General features: G+C 38.1%; 1 protein-coding gene across 5 annotated transcripts in view; it reads right to left on the reverse strand.

The window, feature by feature from the left end:
• MAEA (macrophage erythroblast attacher, E3 ubiquitin ligase) overlaps nucleotides 1-25,960 on the reverse strand; it is a 53,688-nt gene that overhangs the window by 16,811 nt on the left and 10,917 nt on the right. For 4 of the 5 annotated variants that reach the window (XM_026112706.2, XM_026112705.2, XM_064511563.1 and 1 more), the window contains exons 2-5: nucleotides 19,016-19,198; nucleotides 15,163-15,366; nucleotides 1,206-1,328; nucleotides 171-284 (exon numbers count right to left, since the gene is read on the reverse strand). In XM_026112706.2, the coding sequence (XP_025968491.1) occupies nucleotides 171-284; nucleotides 1,206-1,328; nucleotides 15,163-15,366; nucleotides 19,016-19,198 (624 nt within the window). The remainder of the gene's footprint in view (nucleotides 1-170; nucleotides 285-1,205; nucleotides 1,329-15,162; nucleotides 15,367-19,015; nucleotides 19,199-25,960) is intronic. The other variant, XM_026112707.2, reaches the window with a different exon arrangement.

Raw genomic sequence — 25,960 nt, forward strand, 5'->3', positions numbered from 1 at the left:
AATAGATTTTTTTTTTCCAAAGAGGGATGGGGAAGATTTTTCTTTATTTATTATTAAAGATTGGTGATGAAAAATTAAGACTTTCAGATTTCGTTTCTTGTATTACTTAACACATTAAGATTACACAAGGCTTTTTTCAGCAGTATAATTATGCAGTAGCGTTTACATACCAATTCTGGTTTTCCTTTAATCGTTTCCATAACAAGATCATCATTTTCTTTAGAGTAATCACTTGCCGATTTACTTTTGCGTCCCATCTTCGGTTCATTCTCATTTTGGCGCCCCTGAGTGACAGAGAACGTCACTCTTTGCTTACCATTAAGTGCACTCAAACATTTTTGGTTAAAGAAAGCGCTTAGTTTAAAAAAAGAAAAAAATAAGACAAACATCTTTGAGGGAGGCAGGGGTTTTGGTTAATATCAGTTGAAAACAGATTTCTGCAAGCCCTATAAAAGATTACAGCATGGTTTTAAATGCAGAATTTAAGAGACAAGGGAATTTAGACCAACTGCATAGGAACAAATACACAGTATGTTCAGGTCACAGTATTCAGTGGCTAGAGAGACTTACTGTATTTATTACTTAGACCCAGCTTTTGCTTTTGTTGTTGAAGAAAAAAATTAAAAACACAGACTTTTTCAACAGTAGTTTCTTACAAAAAGTTAGCTCTTCTGAAGTTTTGTTTTTGTTTTTGTTTTTTTAAACAACCCTTAAAAACACTAGGACATAATCTGTCTTAAATTCCTCTCGCAGTGCTAAGCTTGAGGACATAAGTTTAGCAACTCGACTCTTCACCACACTAAGATACCTTCATATACAAACTATGAGCAGCATATTCTCAGCAGGACGCAAAAAGAGCTACCCACTTAAATCCACATGCATCAGGATTTTATATACTTGTGCATTTAGACTTTTGTAAATCATTAAAAAGCAAGTTAATAACATTATTTGAGTATAATTTGTTGAGATAACTTTTGAATGCATAAGATGATCTACGCTCAGTTTGAAGTTTGGCATTTGTGTAAGCTACTTCAGCTCCAATAACCAACACTTTAAGAGATGAATCTTCTACTTACTGTTTTTACTTTTATACAAGGCCTCCTTCAAGACCAATAGTTTAAACCAAACTGACCACGTCAAATATTCAAGTAGTTTGGGAAACCACAGCAACTGAAGTAAAACATTAACATGTTATATTTTCATACCTTCATTTTCCTGAGCCTGGATTTGTTATCATGACACCAAGCCAAGCAAGTCATAGTCTCTTGCCTTTCCAATGATTCTTCCACTTCTTTAGCAGTCAAAAACATCTCAATATTTACCAGGTCCTTCAAAACAAAACAAAAAGGAAAGCAGGACTGGTTAAGTTGTACTGATACTTTACACAGCAGTCCATTCCTGAACAAACAAAACTAGAACACACAGGTATAAAAGACTGTTCTGGAGATCTCTGTTTTAAAGGACAACACTTCTCACGCACACATGCATCATTATAGTGTATTTCAAGGACCACATTTTCATGTAATGACAAATTTTGATAATGAGGTAACAGCAGTATTTTTCTGAATCTACTTATGCAACAGAACTAGAAGAGAGTAAAGATTAAACTATAGAACTTTCCACAGAGAGTGATAATCAGTTCAATACAGTCCACATTTCCAAGAATACTTGGTTTTTCAAAACTCGGTCTATAATGTCAACTGGAACATGACAGCGTCGTTACATTTGCTAAAGTGACAAAGAATTACATAGAAGAAGAGAACCTAAGCCACCTACAATTACTGAGTTTTAAGCAAAATCCTACAATGATTTGAGGTCGCCAGCATGCTTTCCTCTCACCTCTGCAATGCTGCAAGCTCCACCTTCAATTGCTTTAGTAATACAATAACTCAGTCTACAACATCCTACAGACCTCATACTTTGCAGAAAAACACACTGGGAAACCACACAATTCAGTATATGGCAAACAGTAATCCAGGACTAAAATACTTTAACATAAAAATGAACTTATTCCAAATTTAAGGGTACACAGACTTCACAGCAAAAAGCTGAAAATCGTACAAGTAAAATATGCTGAATATGATAAATATTACAGTAGCTCTAGCAACAAAATTTCTCTCAAGTAGATGGCATTTTCAGCTGTTGGAACAACAGAATATACTTAGTCTTAGAATTTATACCTCCCCGAGACAAAAAATAGCAAATGTCAGACATCACATTTGCATCTTGCATTTCATTAGCCACCTCCCCCCATAAATACAGGAACTCCTAATATTATTGGAAAAATGGACCATTTTCAGATTTGTCAGACCGTATACATTTTTCCAAATAACTGTACTTTCACATTGGAGCATAAGCAGTAAGTATAGCCTTTTCCTTAAAATATTAAAGCATTACTGTATCATCAAAGAAAGCAGCAAGCTTATCTGAACTACATGTGTTCTTTTAACAACCAGCATTTGCTTTTTAAACCAAATCAAAAGAATTCTCCTCTATATGAACTTAGTGCTAGATATGCTAGGCATAAGACAAGTGATCACTTCATCTTGTTTGTTAGCTTTTTATAAGTAGCCTTTTTTTTTTTTAATGCTATCCTTATGTTTAAGTCAATGTGCTGGTGAAAGAAATTGTTATACTAACATGTCACTGATAAATGCATATAGTCCAGTCTTCAACTGTGAGCAAAAAAGACTGTAATTACTGCTGGGGCAAAAAAAAGACCAAACACTTATAACCCTATTCTCCTTTTGCAGATTTAAAATAAAAAAAGATCCTATTTGGTACAGAAATGCTAATCAGATTTGTGTTTGCCATAGAAGTTAAAGGTTGGCAACTGTCTCTATTAGACAACAGACATCCAGAAGACAGAAGAGAACATTTTTAATTAAAGAGTTCCTTTCAGAAACAATCACATTTAAATTGCACCAATAAATAGGATTTTCTTCTTCACTGACTAGCTAGTGAGTTAGGGAACAATACAAACAGAGCACTAAGAAGTCCACTTGTAGAGGAAGAAGGAGCTTTTGCATTTGATAACAAGTAGTTAAAAGTTCTAATCATGCAGATTGATATAAGAAAAATACTAAGATAGTAAACCTTTACAAGAGTAAGCAGTAAACCTTTACAAGAAACCCACACATATCTCATGACCGAAGCTGAATTTGGCCACGCTTTCCTGTTGGTGATGGCTAATCCTGATGCTTCTTCTCCACAGTGTATTTCATTAGCTAGGACTAATACAGGACACAGGAGGAAGAGGAACATCGAAACTTTGGCTTTATTAAAAATAGCACAACTCTTGTACACTGCTCAGTACCATACATTCTGGAGAACGATCTGTATTCCACATTTCATATGATCTAAAACCAGCAACAGTGTTGGCAGCTGTGAGAAGCACTCCACGTTCAAGTCACAACACCCGTGTTACGGTCCCAATCCTGAAGAGTTTTCTGCATGTATTCTGCAATTCCCACATGGTTGCATAGGCTGGAGAACCCACTGAATACACGCTCATTATTTCCAAAGCAACATAGGATTTAATAAGCTGTTAAGACAAAATACTTTGCATATTTACATGCAGTTTTATGTGTAAAAAGATTCTCAGTATTAGAGATTTATTATTACCTGTTTTGCAGGCACTGAAAAAATTTATAGCAAGAATTTGTTGCTTCCTCCTTCTCCCCACCACTGACTGAGAAAACATTCAGCATTATGCCAAGTATTTTGTGACTTCTGTGTAAATTAAAAAGCAATTATGAAGCCTTTACTTATCTTTTCCAACACTGGAAGGTTTTCTTTCCTTTCAGAATTTCAGTTTTCACACTAGAAAAGTAACTGTAGTACTTCAGTCCCAAGACTGCAGAAGTACAGGAGAATCCTGCACTGCACAGACTTCAGTTCTGTTATCAAACCATAACTTTAAGCACAGATTTTTCCAGTCACCTGTGTAATCTCCATGATAGTTGTGCCTAAATTATCTTGCCTCAACTTGCTTATAGATGCAGAATATCTGACTTTTGTTAGGAAGATGGATTAACATCAAACCTTCACTTAGTTATGTTTCTACAACTGTATTGAAAAATAGTTCCAGTTGGCCCAAGGGGAAGAAATTCTGGCCATAAGCATTACTGACAACTATGAAAACATTAAAGAGGGGGACTACAGCACAAGCATTCTCCTTCCTTCTAGCACAAGCAAGGAAGTACCACCTAGATTTTATCATTTGTTTAAAAAAATTTTGGATGAAAGTCAACCTCACTTCCTTTCCAGGCAACAGTCACTGAACAGGTATCAGAAGAGTAACTATTCAAGCACTGGATGAATTTTACCATAAAATGACTATCTAACTGCATTACAGTAGCTCTATAATAACATTTTTCTCTGAAGTTAGAGAAAACTGTACTGGAATTCTAAAGATGCTTAAGTGAAATCAGACAGACTTCTATTTAAACAAAGAATACACCTATCCATCACCCTGTTCTCTGCCCAATTTACATATATATAGCTTTTAAAATATCACTGCTTCTTTCTAAGCTGCAAGTGCCTCAAGGGAGGGAGGCAGGCTACCAACCCTATGATTCTGCATAGAACTCCAATTATTCAGGTACAAAATGCTATGAAGAATGAGGATTCCTTTATGATTATTACTACACCCCTGGCATACATAAGAGCTACATCCCTCTATGCCACCTCTATTTTCTTTTTCTCAGATTGGTTTCTTAGCAAGAAGATCCTGAGCATGTACATGCCTGTCCCCTCCTTTGAACGGCTTTTGCAGTCTCCGATCAGCGTAAACAAGGGTAGACGGAGGCAGAGTCCTCGGAGGCCCTCATTCTTTGCCAGCTTTCTCCCCGGAGCAGTGTCCTCTTTTCAGGAGACTCCAGCACCTGCCCTGACTGGAGGCCAAGTCTGCTGCATACACTCACTAATTATTAGGTATCAAAGAGTCCACACAGGAGAGATCTCCTGAAGCTTTTCTCCACAGCGGGGACATTCAGAATAAAGCTTACATCAGCTATAGGACAAGCCTGCAGGAAGCCAGGCTCCGCTAGTCCCAGAACTCCTGGAGTGACTGCTTTGTAATGAAAAATAATTGCTACTTGAAGTTAGTATCAGGCATCTAAACTAACAGGAACATGAAAAGGTGTCCAGGATTTCATGAGTTCACATGGTTGTGCTAGAGGAAGGAAGAGGCAAGTGCTTCACAGAAATACAGTGAAAGTTATACGAAGAGCAATAGTTGGGAAATAATAAGACGGCACATATAAAGGTAGCAGGAGGATTTGGTTTTTTAACTGGTGGATGTTTTAGTTTCATGTGAATTTGAAATCAAGTACAGCTATGTTTATTACATAGCTGAAGCAAGTGACAAACTGGCAACCATACATTCAAATGTGGACATTCCTCAATTAAAACTTAAGCAAAGTTTGTAACTTCAGGGTCCTATATTGAATTAGAATACAGCAGTGAAATGGGGAGGGGGGAGGAAGCAATAGTAGTTGCACAGATATCTAAATATTTACAGGAACCAAGTAAATACAGAGCAACAAGCAAATAGTTGCCGAATAATGAGCAGCAATGAAACTTGTTTAGTTTTCCTATTCTTTAGGACTCATGCAACCACTGATACTATGCTCAAGTATTTGCACAGAAGACTTTTATGCCAAAAGATCTCAGGCAAAGTTTATTCACTTCACTACAAAATGACTGCATTTCAGTATTGAAAGTAAGGTAACAAGGTTCAACAAATACTCAGTAATTCCACTGAAGAGTTTGATTCTAGTGATATATAGCCTAGTGGTGTACAGTGACCTTTTCAAACATGACAACAAGATTGCCACTGGGACTTCTTTAGAAAGTTCTCACTTTCTGTTTAAACATCTAAACATCAGCACAGATGCAGCAGCCCTCATCTTTTTTTTTTTTTTTTTTTTTTTAAAAACTGAAGTCTGTTTACCCTTATTAAAGGGAAACATCTTTTACATTGTGACTACGTGTCAAGTAAATTAAAACTTTTAGCTTAAGAGTTATTTATTAGTTCACAGTAATAACTGAGAGCAATTTACAGATTAGTATATACAAGAAGTAGAGCTCCTGCTTCGCAGCATGTAGTTTTGAACTTCACTACACAATTTTAGAACAGTCAGTGATGGTTTATTTTATCTGTCTCCTTACTATGTAAAGCAGACAACGTTTTGATTTCTTCATTCTCAAATTTAAAAATCAACCTCTTCACTATGTAGTTTCCGATGTAGAAACTGGCCAAGAAACTGCTTATTCCTTTCAGCGAATACCACACAAAAGAGCAACCTTGCATTTGATCACACGTCAAAAACATGGCTTAAAAAGAACGAGAGCATCTCTTCTCTTGTAGTAGTACAGCTCTTGCTTGAATTTCTGCAGCATTCACGTGAGGTTATTAGTTTATGTAAGATATTTTAAGACTTGGAGCAATCAGGTCAATAGGCATCTCCATCGATCTCCACCTTACACTTCAGTTGAAGTAGTTTTATTTTATGACATCTCCAGCCATAAGTCTGGAAAGCTGTCAGGAAGAATGTGCAATAAAATCCCTTATGATTTGCATGAACATTTATGAGTTACATTAAAGAAGCAGCCTATTTCATATTTGAAGTGTGAATCTTTAAGAAGGCTCAAAACCAAATAGAAACAAGTACCGAATTAATTTAATAAGCAATACTTGGTATTTTCAAATTATTTATAAAGTTATTTGTAACAACACATTTCTCTCCCTCTTGAGCTTTCCTCAAAATTAGATAGTTCATTTAAGGAAAAGTGAGGCTTATGGCAATATTAAAGAAAGCTGTAAGATTCAATTCAGATAGAAAAAGGTAGCATTCTGCAGAAAAATAAGCTACCTTGGTGGAAGAAGTCCACTAACAGTTGTAAAATAGGTTACTGTAGTAGAATATCTAGAGATTTAGAGTTCCATTCATTAGAACAGTTAAGTCATAATACCATAAGACACTGTTTATGTATGCTTTTGAAATATTTAATTGCTTACTAGCATCAATACGAAGTTGGAAAAAGGACAGTATGCCTCAAGTGACAATTGGTTTGTTACCAAAAGTGTACGCACCAACGTCAGTTTTAATAAGATTGACCATATATAGACACTACATGCACAACAGCACCATGTTCACATTAAAAAAATGCTTTGTTGTTGCACTTCAGCATTCAGTAACACAGCAAGCATTCAGTTAGACTACTTGTGGATGAAACACAATAAATACTTATTTAGATGACCACTCTAAAATAACTTTTAAAAAGCTATGTTGTTTTCAATCACTACTTGCACACTAGACTACTTAATGCTGAACTGGCAACCTCATCTTCAATATCATTTAGGACACAAGAGCTAGCTATAAAACTGAAATAGAAGCTCAATAACGTGCAGTTACAAACAAAAAGTTCACATTAGTCTTCTGTATTAGTATATACCGTATTACACATTAAAGTTTCCTGTGTGATGAATACACAGGAAGTCTGGGGATTATTTAGATACTATGATTATCATTGCACAACTTGGGGAGCAGGCAGATGCAAGGAGCTACAAGGTAGAAAACAGGAACATCTACAGAAGAAGAAAGAGGTTAGTGTATTTCTGCAATGAGGAAACAGTGAAAGACATCAGTCAGCAGAAGCAGGAAAACTAGGACACACCATAGCAGCATTGCCAACTTGGAGACATGCACAGAAAGAAAAGTGAGGTTCAGGGGGAAAAAAAACAGAACACCACAATAGGTTATGATGGCAGTGACATGAATTCAAACACCTTACTGTATTCTTCTGTCTCTGTACGAGGAGAAAAGGAAAGACCTGCTGGTTACAAGAACAGATCCTTCAAAGCAAATTCACAGTACAAACCGCATTTAGATAGAAAGGAAACAAATTAAAAAAAAAACAATGGCATAGGTGACAATACAGCAAAGTCACAGTTACTGAAGATGGCACAAATTAACATTAAGAGGCTGTCTTGCTCTCTGCTCATAAAATAATGTTGTCTGAAGTTCATTAAGCTACTATTAAGTGTTACAATGTTACACATTAACAAGATTACAGAGGAAAATAAACAGAGTAATTGATGGAATGTCTTACTCAAAAGCCAGCTGCAGAGCTAGCTACTGAAAAAAAGCAAAGACAGACAGCCAAACCACAGATTCATCAACAGTTGGTCCAGAAAAGCCTTAGTTTACGAAGTAAACACAATATCCTATGGTGTACGTAGCTGAGCTTTCAAATGAGAGCATCTTCTGTGACCTCTGTGTAGCACAGACCTTTCAATTTTACCCGGTTATTTCTGAAAGACCCCAGCAGCTTACACTGACTACCTGTCAGAAGAACTGTCTTTATCTGACATTAGGAGATGCTGATACTTCTTTTGGCAACCAGTTCCAATGATTAAATCATGTTATAAACTTGTGTCTTATTTCAAACTTGATTTTTTCTGACTTAAAATTCTGTGTACTGATCCCTCCTATGCCTTTCTCCACTAGGTTAAGTAGTCCTTTGGTACACAATATTTGCTCCTGTAGCTATCAATTTTATTTTTGAAAAGTCTCCCCCACCCTAGATTTGTACATTTTCCAATCTTTTCCTCCCTCCAGTTTTTCAATAGCTTTCCTAAAGCACAGCCACCAAAACTACATATGTCATGGTACAGACTGCTCCAGTGCCAAATAAAGAGAAATGCTTTATCCTCCTACTTTTGCTCATGTGGGTATGCCTTTTGCTAGAGCCTCACGGTGGCAGCTAGCATGTAGAGTAGTTATTAGCAAGCTGTTTACCCAATACATCAGCAATTCCTGTAGCTCAGAAAATGGCTGCATCTTAGCCAGTGGTACATTACACCATGCTATGCAGAAACAGTAACAAGTAACTGTTCTCGAGCAGTGCAACAAAGCCTCTGGAGCTCACACGGTGCATCACTGGGCAGAGGAAAGCCTGTCTCCAGTTCTGGTCTCAGCTCTACCTTGACCATTTTCTGTAGCAGCCTCTCCTGGAAGAGGGAAGACGACTAATCCTTGCCCAATGCGCAAGAGCCCTGCAGCTTTTGTCCAAGTACAATCAGTCTCTACTGGCAGCTACTCACGTCATCTCTGACTAAAGTGAGCTCCTTTCACCTAGTACAGGGATAGAGAAAGCATTAAAATAACGTCTACTTTTTGAATTAGTGTTTGGCAGGATGAATGTACAATATGACGAAAGTCTCACAGAAGCATGCCTGAAACTGAACCTCAAATACCTACACAAAAATCTGCAAGTGATAACACCATTCTCCCTTCAGGCAAAATACCAACTCAAGTATCTTTTTTGAATGTCAGTACATTTCATTAGTCTTCCAGGCAGAGTATTCTGTAATTAAACAGCTCTCTTATGATGCACTGTTTACAATTAGGCAATCCATTTTGTCTTAAAAAAAATAGACATTCGACATCACAGTGCACTTATTCTGTTGGTTTCTGAAGTGGCAAATGATTCCTAATGAGAAAGTTGGTTCCTCTGCATGGATTTTGACCATTTCACATTTACATAATTCTAAATCCCAAAGAGACTCGGACAAGCTGCAGATGTAAGGTCGTTCAGGAATTACAGCACTTTGAAATTCAGACAGATGAACACACCCAGACATTCATTATACTAATCTAATGAAAGTTGCCATGCCTACATTAAGAAGTGCCAAATCGCTTTTAAATGAGTTTCTGAATTGCCAGTCTCTAGTCCAGCGCATTAAGGTAACTCAAAATAGGCACTAGTTCACACCCTGGCACCTCTAAATAAGCTGCAGCAGTTTAGGAGCTCTTTCACACGTAGCCTTTTCAAACATCCCTGGTGTGGGAAAAACAAGTCATAGGAGAGGGACACAACAGATAGCTCCACAGAAAAACCACTTTCTGTCATCCAGCCGGCATTTGGAAAGCCAGCATGTCTACGCTCTGCCAGGAAGCGAAGCAAAGAATACATTCAAGTATTTTGCATAATATTAAACATTTAGCTATGTAAAGTGGAAGTTTTATGAATATAAGCTTGTTTTGATGAATTAATACATATTTGTGTGTTTGCTTACAAGCCATTCTTGGACTCCATGTCTTAACATGGAAAATTTCTAAGGGTGAACTGTAAGGTTTTCTTCTTCCCTTCTTTCTTCAGGAGATGCATATTTATTCAGCTTGTTTAACTTAAAAAAAAGTCATCATATGGCCTCCTTCACTCAAAGGGCAGTTTTTCTAAACAATCATGAGTCGCGTCTTCTCATCACATCATATAACTGACATCCATCCTACTCCAGTACTTGCTTTCTTCACAGAAAGCATGAAGTTTACTGATCTAATGTTCTTAAACTCTCTGTTGTGTAGCTTATTTGTCATGACTACTTTAGGTTGAAATTTCACTCCTACTTCACCTAACCATACAAATCAAACCTGAATGGCCATTTCAGGCTTTTGGGGAAGAGGCTGGTGGAACGAAGCAGCATCAAACAGAGCATAGCTGCTTATCCTATAAGCCTGCCATGGCAATGTTCTGTTCCACTCCTTCACAAAGCAGAAGGCAGCTTTAGCAGTGCAAAAAAGCCAATGGAGTATAGATCAGCCTCCCCCAAAACAGAAGCGATACTGTATCTGCAAGTTCCTCCTGGCGGCAAACAACGGCAAATTAAAGCTTTATTACTCATTACAAGCGTGTAGGTCTGCTGGCAGTTGCAGGCATTTAGCAATCACAGATTGCCTTTATGCTACCCATGCCTCGGAAGGAGAATACCACTGACACAGACATAAAATACTTTCAGGCCAGGTAGCTGGGAAGGTGAAGACAACCAGCTTCTTAAATACAGAGCCTTCCTTAGAACTAGGGGGTCACAGCATCTGCTCTCCTCTGTCAGCAACCAGGACATGACCTTTAGAATGACTTAAACTTAAGCCTACCATGTTTTCATCAGGACAGTGCTCTTAGGAAGAGTATTAACAGTCTTAACTCAAAATGTGAATGAAAAACGCTCTCTCCTACTTGCGATGTTCAAAAGTTTTATAAAGCAAGGAAAGAACCTTAACCATTGGAAACCCCCAAACATCACGGGTGCAATAGCTTTTCCATTCCTCACTTTCCTCACTGCTTAACCTTCTCTGCACCATTCACCCTCCCCCTAGAAAACACAGACACTTAGCATAAATTTATGCAACTCTTCACAGGAAAAAGATATATTGCTACTTGTACAGTTTTATACAATCTGGGCATTAAGGCAAGGATATTTATTCTTCTGTTATAATAAACTAATCAAAGACAGAAAGAGGGTTTACAGCATATCTGGAAAAAAATCTGGATCCAAAAATCTAGATTTGTTTTTAACAATATTACAAAACCAACTACATCTATTATATAGTTAAATACAGAATCACAAGGACAATTTATATGCTTTTTCTTCCTAGCCAGTTAAAAAAGGGCTAGAACAAACATCAAATTTAAAAAAATAAAAGAACACAAAGATCTACATCTCTAATCTAATTAGAAATCTTCTCTGCAAACAGCCACCAGCTTCCCACTGCAATGCCATTTTTTCCAAAACTAGATTTGCCTATCAGTTAATGGCACAGAAATACGATACCATTTAATGGAGCAGAACATGGAATAGCAAAGTTCCAGTTAAGACAACTCTGCCAGCTCAGCTGAATACATGAATTTGCAAATAAAAACATGCATTTTTATATTGATGTTGCACTCCAAGGTCATAATAGAGTCAAAATAAGATCATTATTAAGTGCAACAAGCTAATACTGATGAGCTTCATTTGTATGCAATAACAAAAAACTTGATTTCTAGTTTATATCTGCAACTCAAACTGTTTTTCACATCATTAAGGAGCCAGAATACATCAAGGAAAAAAAAATCCACAATAGATCCCTTTCCCCCCTGTATTTGTTTTGGCACACATGTGACATTTCTGTCCTTGACTGTCAGCTCTTATTTTAATATTACTCAGATTTTGGTTTACTTTCCCAAGCAGCATTACTTTTCTTTAAAGACATATCACACATTAAATGCTTGTAGCTTACTTCTTGTATTACCAAACATTATGCTTTATATATGCCACATGCCTGAAGAGTTATTTCTAACTTGAACTAGTTCATAGCTCTGACATTTAAATTTCACTGTCATTTTCACATCCAGCATTTCTTTTCATAGCTGTTTGCTTCTTGGTTTACAACCAAGGCTTTTAAATGCTTCTCTTCCATTACGAGAGCTCAAGAATATCATTCCCATGAAAATAATTAATTTAGAAGGCAGACTAGAATTTGCCTCAGTTCATCAATAATTATTCAGAATTGGACACTGTGGTGCGTAGTCAGTCTGAGCAAACTGCTGTTTATTACTGGCAAAGATATGAATGATTTAATGGCTTGCTTTTGGCCACTGGAGCAGATTACTTTCTAAACCATTTCCACCCATGAAGTAGTTTAGCTGCTCTGCAGGCCGCTTAACATGCAGAAGCCATGCAAGGAACTTGAAACGAGCAGGCTGAGACTTGCTCCCAAGACTGGTTTAAGAGCTACGGAAAGATGCTTAATCTATGACCCCCAAGCTGCAACTGCAATGGAAGCAGCTGTTTCCTTCAGCCTTTTAAAAACAGGGGATGAGAGTTACTTTTAGCAAGTTGGCCGGCAATCGCAGAATCAGGGAATGGTTCAGGTGGGAGGAGACCTCCAAAGATTGTCTAGTCCAGCCACCCTGCTCCAAGCAGGGTCAACTAGAGCAGGCTGCTCAGGGCCTTGCCATGTCCAGTCCGGTGCTGAATGTCTCCAGGGAAGGAGGCTCAAACTTCTCTGGGCAACCTGTCCCAATGTTCAGCCATCCTTACAGTGAAGGGGGAAGGGGGTAGTTGAGACATAACCAGATTCACTACATAGGAATGGCATCCCGAAGCCTGCAGTGGTGAAGACATTTATCAAAGTTACAGCTGAGACAATAGTAAACAGAAAAAGATTGCTTTGGAGGACAAAGATACTATGATATCTTGTAATCACTAGATTAGAGTAACATTAATAAGCATTAGAGCATGTTTCTATGCTCACATCTTTCAGCAAGCAAGAGGAAAAAAATTGGGGCAAATTGTCTGTTACTTAACCAACACCACCAAAAATCCTGTATAATCATCAAGTTGCATTATCTTGCGACTATAAAAGCAGTGTCATCATAAGCATCATCTCACAATGACAAAGATTAGGAACAATCTTGAGACTGTTTAAGGGAAGCCTATCCCCATTTAGCCAAAATATAAACTTTAACATTAATTGAATAAAATGCATATAATCTTAACTAGGAGTATGGGCTGAGTGCACTCAATCTGTGTAACTAAATTCTATGCCATTCAAGTTTTTCTTATGTCTTGCAGATAAAAATGGTTAAGCCTTGAAGGCACTACTTAAGTGATAAGCTTATCTTTAAAACATTTTTGGAAAAAGCAAAAGCTTCTATTTAGCAAACAGAACAAAAAAACTATAGGGCCTCACGAGTGTGATGCTTTGTACCACACAGTTTTGTGGTATATCATGACAGACTTCCATGCTCACTTCTAAACCAAAGCTGAGCATTATTTAATCAGGCATAATAGAAGTTGCTAAGAAAGGAGAAAAAAAAGTATTTCTGTAGTGCTTTTTCAGCAGACCTACTAGGTATAGAAACATGATGATTCAGCAGGAGATCAGCTCCTGCTCAAAACAGCGGGAATCGTCTACCAGCAAAAGTGGAAGAACTGCTGATCATTCAGCTACAGTTATAGAATACAAGAATAATTGTCTTGCCTTGTTTTATTGATTTATATGCATGGACTATCTTTAGTCAGGCACAGCAAACTCTTCAGTGAGGACAAGGAGTAAGAGCAAGATTATGTTCCTGTTTGTGACCTGCTTTGCCTCTTCTCCCTTCCATTCAACCTCTACTTGCCATTTCTTCTCTGGCATTTACTGAAATCACTTGTGGTTGAACAGGATCAGACTGGTAAGACAACTGGGGAATAACACAGATATGTGACAAAGATATGTTCTTTGTATTAGACAAAGAACAGGGGTTTTGACACCAATAACACTCATGTCAACTAGCTCAAAGAGAATGTTAAGATGCGTTCAACTATGTCACCTAGGAAAGGCAAAGTAATTCACAGTACCACTAAACTCTCAGCAACTATCTTCATAGAAAAAAGATTTTAACTAGAACAGCTGCATACCATCTAGAGTCAGGAATATTAAAACAACTTAGAGATTCAAAAATCCTTGAGGATCAAATAGCAAATGCTACCTAAAATTAGCAAAACAAAAGATTTCTCTAAAATAAATAGCAAGTTATTAAAAAAATAATAATTTCCTTTGTCCTTGTTGCTGTTAGAGGACCACAGTGTGGCTCATTACTTTACATAAAGAAGCTATGCTGAGGTTTATGAACTCCAAATTATTATTGGACAACATGATTGAAAAATCTTAATCGGCAATTATGAGAAGAAATCAAAACCTTCTAGATAACCAAATGAAAAGGAAAACAACCACCACAAGATTTTAGATGGAAAAATAAGCAAAACACACAGCAAAAAGTTTCTGTGGACCATATGAGATATACTGGATATTTAAAAAAAAAAAAACTATCAAAATTCATTTTCCAAAGTATAAGTCAACATTCCTCTGGATGCATTGAAGAGTAGGATGATATAATAAAGCAGGTGTTACTGCGATCAGCATATGTTATTTTGCTCAGTCTGGTCACCTACACAAGTCACCTACGTGTGGCCAGACAGATGGGAAGCTCCACTAACTGCTTAATTAGCAGCCTAAAGGTCTCTAACAAGAAATACGGTATGACATTTGAAAATGATTTTAAGTTTTAAAAGAGAAAGGAATTTACCTAAAAAGCATTTAACTTTTGCTAGGCTAACAGAACTGAAGTTATGCCATCAATTTTGACTTAACACGCAAACACAACTTATGCCATGTAGGGAGAACAGACTCTGGCTTAAGAAGATTAACAGATAAACATTAAGAACAAAGGCACTCTTTAATACATAAGAATAGCTGCTAGAGGTATAAAGCAGATAGTTTGTATTTTCTAATTTCCTTGTTAATAACGTGGTGTTTTTCCTAAGTTAGTGCATATTGTACCAACCTCAATACCACTTTGTCTGGCTAGTTTTACAGCTGTATTGTAGTAGCCACAGCGTAAGAGATGTTCCACCATCATACGATCCATGCGTTTCTTCTTCCACATGTTTGCAGCAGCTGGCTGGTCACTACTATGTTCTTTCAGATGTTCGATCCTACGTTTGCAGAGTTTTGCACTCTCATCTTCAGCCTGGATTGATTCAACTGCCTAAGAAGTAACAATTAAAAGGAGTAAGAAAGACCTACACATTTTCAGTTCTATAAAACAGTTGCTTTTAAAGCAGTATCTAAGCTTTACTAAAAGAACAGCTGGTAAACATTCTTTACATCTTGCACAGGTACTCCCAATAGCATTTTTTCCAGTTAACTATAGTAGTACATAAGTTTCAGTGGGGTTGGCCCAGTTTTCAGAGATTCTTGCATATAAATAATAATTTTGCTACAGCTCAGTTAAACATTGAGTATATGCATCTCAAACTAATTCTGCTTTTTCTGGTTAATATGCAGTTAGTCCAAAAAGTGGCAAGGTGTCAAACTGCAGCATCAATTGCTGTAATAGTCCGCAAGGAGCTTTGTGAAGGTTTACAGCCATCTGGTCCAAACAGCTGAAACCGAGTTTCCATCTATATCCTATGCATGGCTTCTTCTGCAATCAGCTGTGCTACTGATTAACGTGGGTTTACTCTGCATCATTCGCCAACAGAACTTACTTTTAATAAACTGGAGCAGTTTTAATCAGTCTGTGCATTAATGAAACTGGTAGAAACATTTAACCTTTTAGCACCTTTAATTCAAGGAACTTACAGTAGTTTATGAATAAATACCAGCACTGTTAAACTGGTAAGTATTATTTTACTTATCTCTAGAACTCTGGAAACATGGATTTACTTTTAGGACTCTTACTTAGAAAAGTTAACAAATTACCTGCATAAACCATGCTTTTTGTTGTTTGGTGGGTTTTTTGTTTGTTTGTTTGTATTAAACACACTGTAGTCCTGCCTATTCTCCTTCAGCCTTAGAGTTAAGTGGCAAATTTTACTAGGCAATTTCATTACAGTCATGTTTAGCATTTAAAGCTAAGTGGTTCGACATGAAGCATGTGACAGTTGTGGGTCATATTAGACTACAGAGCACAAATGCTTGCAGTTTAGTGAAAGCAGTCTGCAGCAGCTTTATATGCTTGCTCTTCAGAATAGGTGAAAGCAGAGCAGAGGATAAAGGCTTAGTACCTCTCCTATCTGTGCTGTATCACTGTAGTGACGCAATTTCAGTTGGGTTGCCTTACCTGTGGTGACTTTAAACTCACTAACTTGTGCTTGGATACCTAAACAGCCACTGCAACAGGAAAAAGTCAAATGCTGGCTGGCAGACTTGCCAACCAAGCATAGATTAAATAACTTGGGTGGGTTTTGGCAGCACACATGGCACCCCATGCTGTTATAGCTACCTTTTGAGTACTTAAGCTATTCAGGCTACAGCATCAGCCTTGAATAAGGGTGACAACACAGCTCTAAAAGCGCAGGTTGATTCTAGTTGCTTTTACTATACATGTTCATTTAAAGACTTTTCCTAGGAGGATCAATATTTGAAAGGCAAGCAACTGAATAGGAACTCATGCAAAAAAAGTCTTCCAAGCATTTGCCCCCTTTTAGGTCTGGCTCTTTGTATAAAATTCAAGCATTTAAAACCCTGGTTACTGCATGAAAAAAAAATGTTTTACTGTAACTTATATCAAGTCTCTAGCAAGAGTTATTTTTCCTATGGAATTTACTTTTATTTTGTAACATTAAAAAAAAAACAAACTGATCTCAAACTGTAAGTGATAAACTGAGTCTTTTCTATTCAGCAAAGAAACAGCAACTCAAGCCAAAATTCACTTGTAATTGTTGGATATCTAGAGTATTATCAGGCATGAAAAAACCCCTCAAGAGTTATTCAGGATACCATTAGGAGAATTTAGGGCAAACAAGCACAAAGGCTGAATCCCTTCCCATTCCAAAGGGCACGTGACTCTTATTTGGGTTTTGTATCTGGATTTATACAGCCCGTATTGTTTCAATCCTTCCAGCACATTCAGAAAGGCTGCAGATTTTTTTTCTAAACCCTCTGATGCAAGTCTTACTATCCGGACTTGCCTTGCTGGACATTAATAGAACTCAAAAGAACAAGCATGTTAAAGAATACAAAGGGAAAACACAAAGGCTTAAGTTCCTCCAGGATCATTTTCAGAACCCAAGAAATCTGCTAGGTAGAAAAGCTTTTCTTGCATAGAAAAGCAAGCAGGGTGTTAAAGAAAGGAACCCTCTAATTCCGTTATGGCCACCTCTGCAGTTTACCAGATCCTTGTCTAAACAGAGGAGGAAACAGAGACCCCCACTGGGGTCCAAAGGCCCAGCATAAAACTATCATTTTGCTCCAGACAGAGATTACAGAGAAGACAACTGGAATTGAGGGTTTGGAGCAGAAGGCAGACCTCTGGATTTCGACTTTTACTGTCTGAGCAGATTTTTCTTTTTTGCCCACTGTCCTTCCTGAACAGCTGTAAGACTCCCCACAGTCTTTCAGGCAGCCAGAAAGAAATGAGCAATTACTAAAAACAGAGCTTTGCACCAAAAACATTCAACAGTGCCTTCAGACACGCCCCCGCAGTCAGAAGAGATTTAACAAGTAAATAACTTACTCCTCCACATCATTACTATACACCTACAAGCAAAAGCTTCTAACACCTCTTTCAGAAACAGCAGTAATTTTTTTTTTGGGGGGGTGGGGGTGGGGTGTAAATAATAGCCAAGTGAAGAAAACCCATGTTTCAGAACCTCCAAGTCTCACAAAGCAAAGACAAAAACAGCAATTAGATTTAAGACTTTTTTCGCAGATCAGCTTTTCAACACGTGGCTAACCTGTCCAGGCAGAAAACCCCAAATCAACACGCACAACAATATTATTTTCATATTATGAACCTCCAAGATATTTTGACACTTGACAGTCTCCTTTGAAGATCTGTATCTATTGATTATTTGATTTAAGTTTTAATGAAACACCTCTGCTCCCGTTTTATTTTGAGATAACTGCTCTAAAGCAGGGCACAAGAGCTATTTCCATTCTGCAAGATTTCTGTTTCAAAAAAAAGTGTTCTGATGAGTCTCAAGGTTGAGTAATATTCCCATCCAAAATAAGGGTGGCTTACACTATACGCTATGTTTTTAACTGATTCTCAGAAAATTCATCAACAGAAGTGTGACAAGGACCTGAAAGTCTGGCTATATTTCAGACAAGTGCTGAAGCTTAACAGCTAGAACAACTTTTCTTGCTAAGTTTTGTTTAAATGCTTTTAGTAACATTTGCTAGGAACCTTCAAACCTGCAAGTTGAGTGTTCAAACAACAGTCCTCGACAACTTCTGCAAAGAAAGCTCAACACTGCATACAGTATCTCCTGTACTGGAGTCGCACATTTTCTAAACTCATCTTCTACCTGGCTTCCCTCCTGAAGTGATCAGTTAAAGTAAACTGCACACACCTTTCCATCAGACAATGAGAAATTGATACAAATATTCATTTTGCCCCTATTTCTCCTCTTGGATAGGGGAATACCTTTTCAGGGCTGTAAGTGTATATTAATTCTACCACTCAACCAAGATTTGTTATGGTTAGTCATGGAATACCAAGTCAAATTTCGTAAGTACAACGAAGCAAGATACAGGACATTTCGATATTTTGCTGTGCATTCTAAGGCCTTTGCTTATGGTGCCATTAATAGCTGTATCTTGAAAGGAAAACCTAAGTGAACGACATTGCAGAAGATTACTACTGTTAACTTTGCAAAGATCAAGTGATCATGAGGTAGACCACCACCTACCTTTCTTTTCAGAACGCTGAGTTTTTCAACTACTCCATCCAGGAGACTAACGACTGAATCCACGGCAGGACAACTGCTGAGCGTCTTCTCCAGCTCTGCAACAACCATCGTTACGTGGCTAGTCTCTCGGTCAATGTTTTTCTGTGCAGCTCGAAACCGTTTGTTCAGTGTTTCGTATGGCACCTAAGTGGACAATATCAGGTCATTAGAATTTGTATGTCAAAAAGAAATACATAAATAAAATAAAGAACCACAGCATATAGGAAAAGACTCAGGTATCCTTGAGGCTAAGACAACTCATTTTATTTGATGCAGTCAGAAGAACACCTAGGTTTCAGGACAGTAGATGTCATTAGTTGAACTTCAGTTCTCATATCAAAGCCCTTATTTAAGCTCTCTCAGCAAGCAGGTAACACTTCAAAAGACTACAACTAAACAATGACAGGAAATAAAAGCTTAGCAGATTCTTTTGTGACACCAGCTTCACCTGTCTTCCTTTGACTGTAGCAACTCTTGAGCACTAATGGAAACAGATCAGGGAGAACAGAAAGCGAAGACAGATGTGTATCTAAAAAAGAAAGCTACAAATTAACTACAAATAAGATATCCTCCTTCAGAACATGACTTTTTAAATAGACATTTATTTTCTTCAGGAGTTCATAAAAGAAAAGTTATGTTTAAGAAGTCATGTAGTACCCATACTAGCAACTGAAAAAAATTATACACAGTACTCCAACAGCTCTTAAGGAGATAAAAAGGTACCTACCTGCTTCTTTCTGCAAAGGACTAATTTTTAGTATTAACTCTAGTACTACTACAGTGCCAACAGGAGCTCCAAGTAAGGAAAGTTTCTTTTAGTGAAAAGGTCTCTACAGCATGACCTTAACAGTTTGTTAAATTCCTCCAAGGCTCCATTCCTTGGCCTAGAGCCTCACTGGTGTTGGAAGTCTCCTGTCCTCTTACTTGTCGCATGCCTTCATGAACCACCCATAACAAAACTGCTATTGACAGCCACTAAAAACACCAAGATGAGAGCAGTCTAGAGCCTGATCAAATTTAACAGTTTAAGTGAGCTGAAGAAACTTACAGTAAACATTAAACTGCTCCCACGATGTTACTTCCACTACAAAACAGCGTAATTTAGATACAAAATTCTATTATTTCAGTACTCCAATGGTAACAGGAATTTTAGAACTAAAAACATTCCAGTGTAGATATACAGATGAAATATATAAGGCACATAAATAAACTATGTATTTTATCCTGAAACAATCCATGAGAAGTTTTTCAGTAGTTACAACAGGCTTGATTGCTTTTCCGTTGATCAAAGACATGATTCAGCTAACAACCAGGTTCCACGTACTGAAGTAAAGCAGGAAACTCTTATCAGAGTGTTGTGTTCGATACACATATCACGCATATGTTTGATTACAAATCTTTCAAGTATATCACTTCTAATCAATTATATAAAGTTTGCTTTATTCCTTCCAATGATTTACACACAAGAGAATATCCTCAGGCTCCATTCTCCTTTTGAGCTCTAGAAGGAAGGAGGTCACTACATAACCATTGCAATCCATAATTAGAGATGCACTGAGAACTTGTTTAGGTTCAGAATAAGGAAGATGAGACAGTACTTGCTTTCCAACCCTTCGCATAGCCTACAATAGGTTATTTGCAGTGGAAGCATAACAAGGATATTCCTGATAAGATATGAAAGGGCTTCTCTTCCACTCAGAGCAGCTAAAATAGTATACTAAATATTATTTTGGCATCTCAAACTAAGATGAGAACAGACAGAACAAGCCTTTACCTCAAGAAATATCAAGCTAAAACAGTTTTTCTCCTTACCCACCCTCCCCCAAAATCTCAACACCATAAAACCCCAAGAAACTGAAACCACATAAAAATAAATCATCTCACTTAGTTTAAGCAGGCATGAACTACCCTATTAGTTAAGTGCTTACATAACCACCCTTTATTCTGTCTTTGGTTCTTACCTTATTTTCCTCCTCCATTTCCAAAAAAAAAGATGAAAGCTTTAGAGCTCCACAGATCAAACAGGTGTGGAGGGATCATTTTGAAACCCCATACTTTCAAGCAGTAAAGCTTGTTCCTCTTACTGCAAGATTTGATGCCAGACAGCACTAGGACAACTTCCTCCTTTTTTTCCCCCCTGATTTGTCTTAGTATTAATTGAAATTATTTCCTTCAGTTACTTTCATCTACTGTGCTTAATTTCTGCAAGTACTCTGCTAATGAGCTTTCCACACCACTCCGAAAAGTCACTTCAGCCAAAGCTGCCAGAAGTTGCTATTGATTTGAGGTACCTCTACTTGACTAGCTAATTTGAAATAGTGTTTTTCAGAACACTCAGTGCAACAGTCAATTGAATTAGACACAAATCTGGTTAGTTTGAAAATCTTGGCCTCGATCTCTCTTTTCCTTAGTTTCTTATCTGCACAAGAGCAATAACACTTCCTGCTTCCCATGCTCCGGCTCTTTAGCGTGCAAATTGCTGGCACGGTGCTGGCACAGTCCATGTTCATGTGACATTTAGAACAACTGGACCTTCAATCTCAGTTGACATCCTTAGATATCATTTATATTGCAGTTAGGTGCAAGAGGTTTCTGAACTAGTCTTATCCTTTTCTTTCCTCCGCCAAAAGATTTGAATATTTTGTGCAAATGAGGCTAGAAGGATAGTTGTTTTTACTACATACTCTGAAAGTAAATAAATGTATTGCTAAACGTAACTTTTAGGTGATATTTCAAGGGAAAATGACTTAAGAAGAAATCATTTACTATCAGTTTATCAGCTGTGCAAATACTCTTTACCAAAGTTTTTTTTATAACTTGCATGGGCACTTGTTTGTTGCTATAGAGCTGGCAGGTTTTAGAAAAATATTTGTAAGCCATATCCAGATAGAGCTTTTACACTCACTTAAAAGGACTAGATCCTCCAAATGCCAGAACTTAGAAACTGCAACTACTCAGTTCCTCAAAGAGTGTCTCATCAAGGCTCTACAGCTTGATCCTTTGATTCTTTCATACTTACACAGCATCTGAACCCCAGAAAAGCGGCAGTCTCCTAACACTAGTTAGGAGATTCTTTAAAGTTAGAGTCACCATAGCAGGAAGTTTATTTTTTTTCCTCCAATAAGGTAAGTAACTGGAAGAAGAAAGTAAGCAACAGTACTTTGGAAAACATAATCCTGGGAAGATTCTAGATTATGGTTCACCTTTATTCCCAGTTTATGGTTTATAGTTCCCAGTTTTATAGTTTTAAAACAGTGGATATGAAACTTTCTGAACCAAGAGACAACTGCAAAGTTTGCATATCATCAGTTGCCAAAGACATATTCGAGACCTTAAATTTTATGCCAGTAACATTCTGTGACCAAACCTGGATTACACAACTATTCCTTACAGACAACACCAGTCAGCAGAAGGCAGCCCAGGAATCACCACTTTAAGAGGACAGGACATGGGGAAAATGGAGGAAAAGAAAAACCAAAAAATTAAGAATTTGGAAATAAAGCTGTAGGAACTGACCCGAAAGCATTCTGAAAGAGTTCAATAGCAGCTTCTGCTCATTAGAGCTCACAAAACCACATCTCAGCTGCCTCATACCATGAACACGCAAGAGGATATAAAGGACAGACACAAAATATTAGCTGGCAGCACACAAAGTCAGCATCAATAGATCGATTCTACTTCTTGTTTGTCAGCTTCCACAGCTGCAGATACACCGTCCTGCTGAAGTATGTGCTAAGGCAGGTCCAACTTGAGTCAAATTTCTTTTCATTAGGTTTAAGTTAGAACAGCCTATGCTAGGGGAAAAAAAAAAATTACAACACAAGTTTTTCCAAGATAAAAATTCTGCTAATGAAATGCTAAGGAAAGTCCTCTGGCTAGAGACTTCTGCAAGCGTGCAGCCCCTGGGAACAGCTGCATGCTAAGTGCTAACCCAGCAACACCAATAACAGGATAACCTGACCCAAGCATTTTCACATCAACAGTTACTTCACTCTAGTTATAGGCAACCAGAAAACTCTGTTGTGCTCTCTGCAAACATGCTGTAACAACCCCTAGTTTTAGAGGCAAGACTTGGGAGAGGATCCTTCTAAAAGCTTGGACTGGCAGAAGGAAGGTCAGCCTTTAGAGCTGCACCATGGTTGTTCGGTTGGGGGGAGGGCAAAGAAGACAGCAAAACTAAGAATTTGTAAGAGGCAGTTTTTAACAGCACACTTAGGAACCCAACTGTGTTATTATTTGCTGGGCCTTCAGCCCACCCACAATTCGCTTCCAGTCCATGAATGCAGATAAGATAGCAGGGCAGGAATGACTCATTCTAAAGTCATGAAGGACACAGTGGCTAAAACAGTGGTTCAAATTATGCGACCGTAGATCATTCTTCCTTTAATAAGCCATATCAAATTTAGATTGGAATATCTTTAAACATACTGAAGTTATCCACTAAATATTTCTATCAAAGCACCATTTGCAATAAGCCACTTACTAAATTAGACTTTCTTGATTTTTCTGCATACATATTAAAACTAGAAAGAAATGTTAACTATTAAATGCTTTCATATATTGTATCTTGGTAGTCAGCAAGTCCTATTACATTTAACGAACTGTATTTAGTTCCTAAGTGCTTATTAACAGCCTAATTAAAAAAATCAGTATTTAAAGAAATAAGATCATGAAGTTAAAGCAGTCAACCCCTTCCACAGCAGTGCGCAATCCATAGCATCCTTCATTTTCACTATCAAGCATTTTAATGACATTCTTCATTTTTCTCCTTAAAATCTTCTAAATACATCTACAGGCACATATTTAGCACTCCGTCCATGAATCACATAAAGAGAAACAGACTGCCCATAAATACTCTCACCTCAGCCCAAGCTCTCCTCTACAGGCTCAGAAACAGGCTTTAAAACCATGCCATAGGAAGGTATCATCCATAGTCTTCAACAATATAGGAAGGCAGAGCAAAACACAAATCATTTTCCCCTCACGGAAGTTTAATTATAATGATCAAAGCTTAAAAAGCCTCCATCACCTCAATGGCATTTATGTTGGTGGCAGTCAGATAATCAGACTGAACTTCTTATGCTGGTTTTGGCATCTTGAATTCTGCCAAGTAGCTTAATGAAATCCCAAGAACGTTGCATTGTTGCAGCCTTAACGCACACCCCACAGCTTACATTAAGGACATAGTCACTCCTCATTCATTAAGCATTTTGGTTTCCAAAGCGAAGACATATTCCCAAGCAGAGAACGCTGCAACAGTGCAAGAACACGATAACAAAAGAAAGCTTAGCTGTAGCAAGGTCTCCTCAGTAGAAATGATGTTATAGTCATCCAGCCATGACGGGGAAAAGCATTCGGAGTCACAGCTGGTTGGCTGGAAATCCACCACTGACACTCAACCATCAGGGCCAATGTACTCATCCATTTTACTCAACTACAGTTCAAACTAGCAAGCAACTAATCACAAGGGCTTTATAGACCTATCAGTAGCATAAGGAAGATGAAGAAAAACTATCTGCAGAATTGAGTGGGTGACCTAGCAACTGACTCAGTCAGTACTAAATGCCGCCTTTGCCTTTGCTGGCAAGGTCTGCTCTCAACCTCCCAAGGTCCTGTGCCAAGCAACTGAGTCCAGGGAAGAGATACTATTCACAGTGGTAGTCTCCAACTTAATTCTCCGCTGAAGCGTATACAAGCTAGAGATACATAAATCCATGGGACCAGAATGGAGGAAGCTGACTGATGATATTGCAAGGCCACTATTGCCTTTGGAAGGTCATGGTGATAGAGGAAAGTCCTCAATGACTGCAACAGGCAAGTGTCACATCTCTTCCAAGGGGTCAAGCAAGGGGATCAAGGAAACTACAAGCTGGTCAGCCTCATCTCAGTTCCTGGGAAAATTATGGAATAAGTTTTGATGGAAGCCATTTCCAAGCTCACAAGGGTGATTGGGAACAGCCAGCATAGGCTTACCATAAGCAAATTGGCCCAGATACCCTGTTTGCTTTCTGTGATGAAATGACTACCTCTTAAAGAGAGGAAAGCATTGGTACTCTTTTGTGTTAGGTTCAGCAAGGTTTATGACATGGTCTCCCTCAATACCCTTGTAGCCAGACTGGGGAGAGATGGATTGCATAGGCGGAATACAACACGGGTAAAGAACAGACTGAAAAGCCAGGCGCAAAGAATAATGATTAGTGGTTTAAAATCTAACTGGTGGTCAGTTACAAGTACTGTTTGACTTCTGAGGAATGTTACCAGCTTCAATATCAATTTCTTCATCAACAAGCTGCAAAATGGGACAGAACATACAACCAGTAAGTTCACAGAGGCCAGGAAACTGGGGGAGTGCTTCGTATGCTGGACAGCCAAGCTGCTGTTAGGGAAGCTGACAAACTGGAGAAATAGGCCAACGTGAACTTTGGAAATTCAACTCGGGCAAAAATCAGAGCCCTGCACCTGGCATGGAACAACCCCATCCATCAGTACAGACTGGGGACTGCCCAGCTACAGGGCAGCTCTGCAGAAAGGCATGGAGAGGTCCTGAGGGACAACAGGTTGGACAGAAGTCAGCAACAAGCTCTTGTGGCAATGAATGTTAACCATGTACCGGGCTGCATTAACAAGAGTGAAGTCAGTGAGTTGAGAGAAGCAATTGTTCCCTCTGCTCAGCACTCATGCAGACCTAGCTGGAATACCAAGTCTAGTTTTCAGCCCCCCCAGTACAGGAGAGATGTTAAACTAGAGAGAGTCCAAAAGAGGGCCAACCAGAATGGTTATGGGGCTTGAAGACAGTACATGCAAAGAGACTGAGAGAAGTTTCATCTGGAGATGAGAAGGGAAGGGCACAACCTGATAGTAGTCTTCCACTACCTAGATGGGAGGATCATAGGGAAAAGCAAGCCA

Source organism: Dromaius novaehollandiae, chromosome 4, assembly GCF_036370855.1.
Source record: "Dromaius novaehollandiae isolate bDroNov1 chromosome 4, bDroNov1.hap1, whole genome shotgun sequence".
Classification (NCBI taxonomy): Eukaryota; Metazoa; Chordata; class Aves; order Casuariiformes; family Dromaiidae; genus Dromaius; species Dromaius novaehollandiae.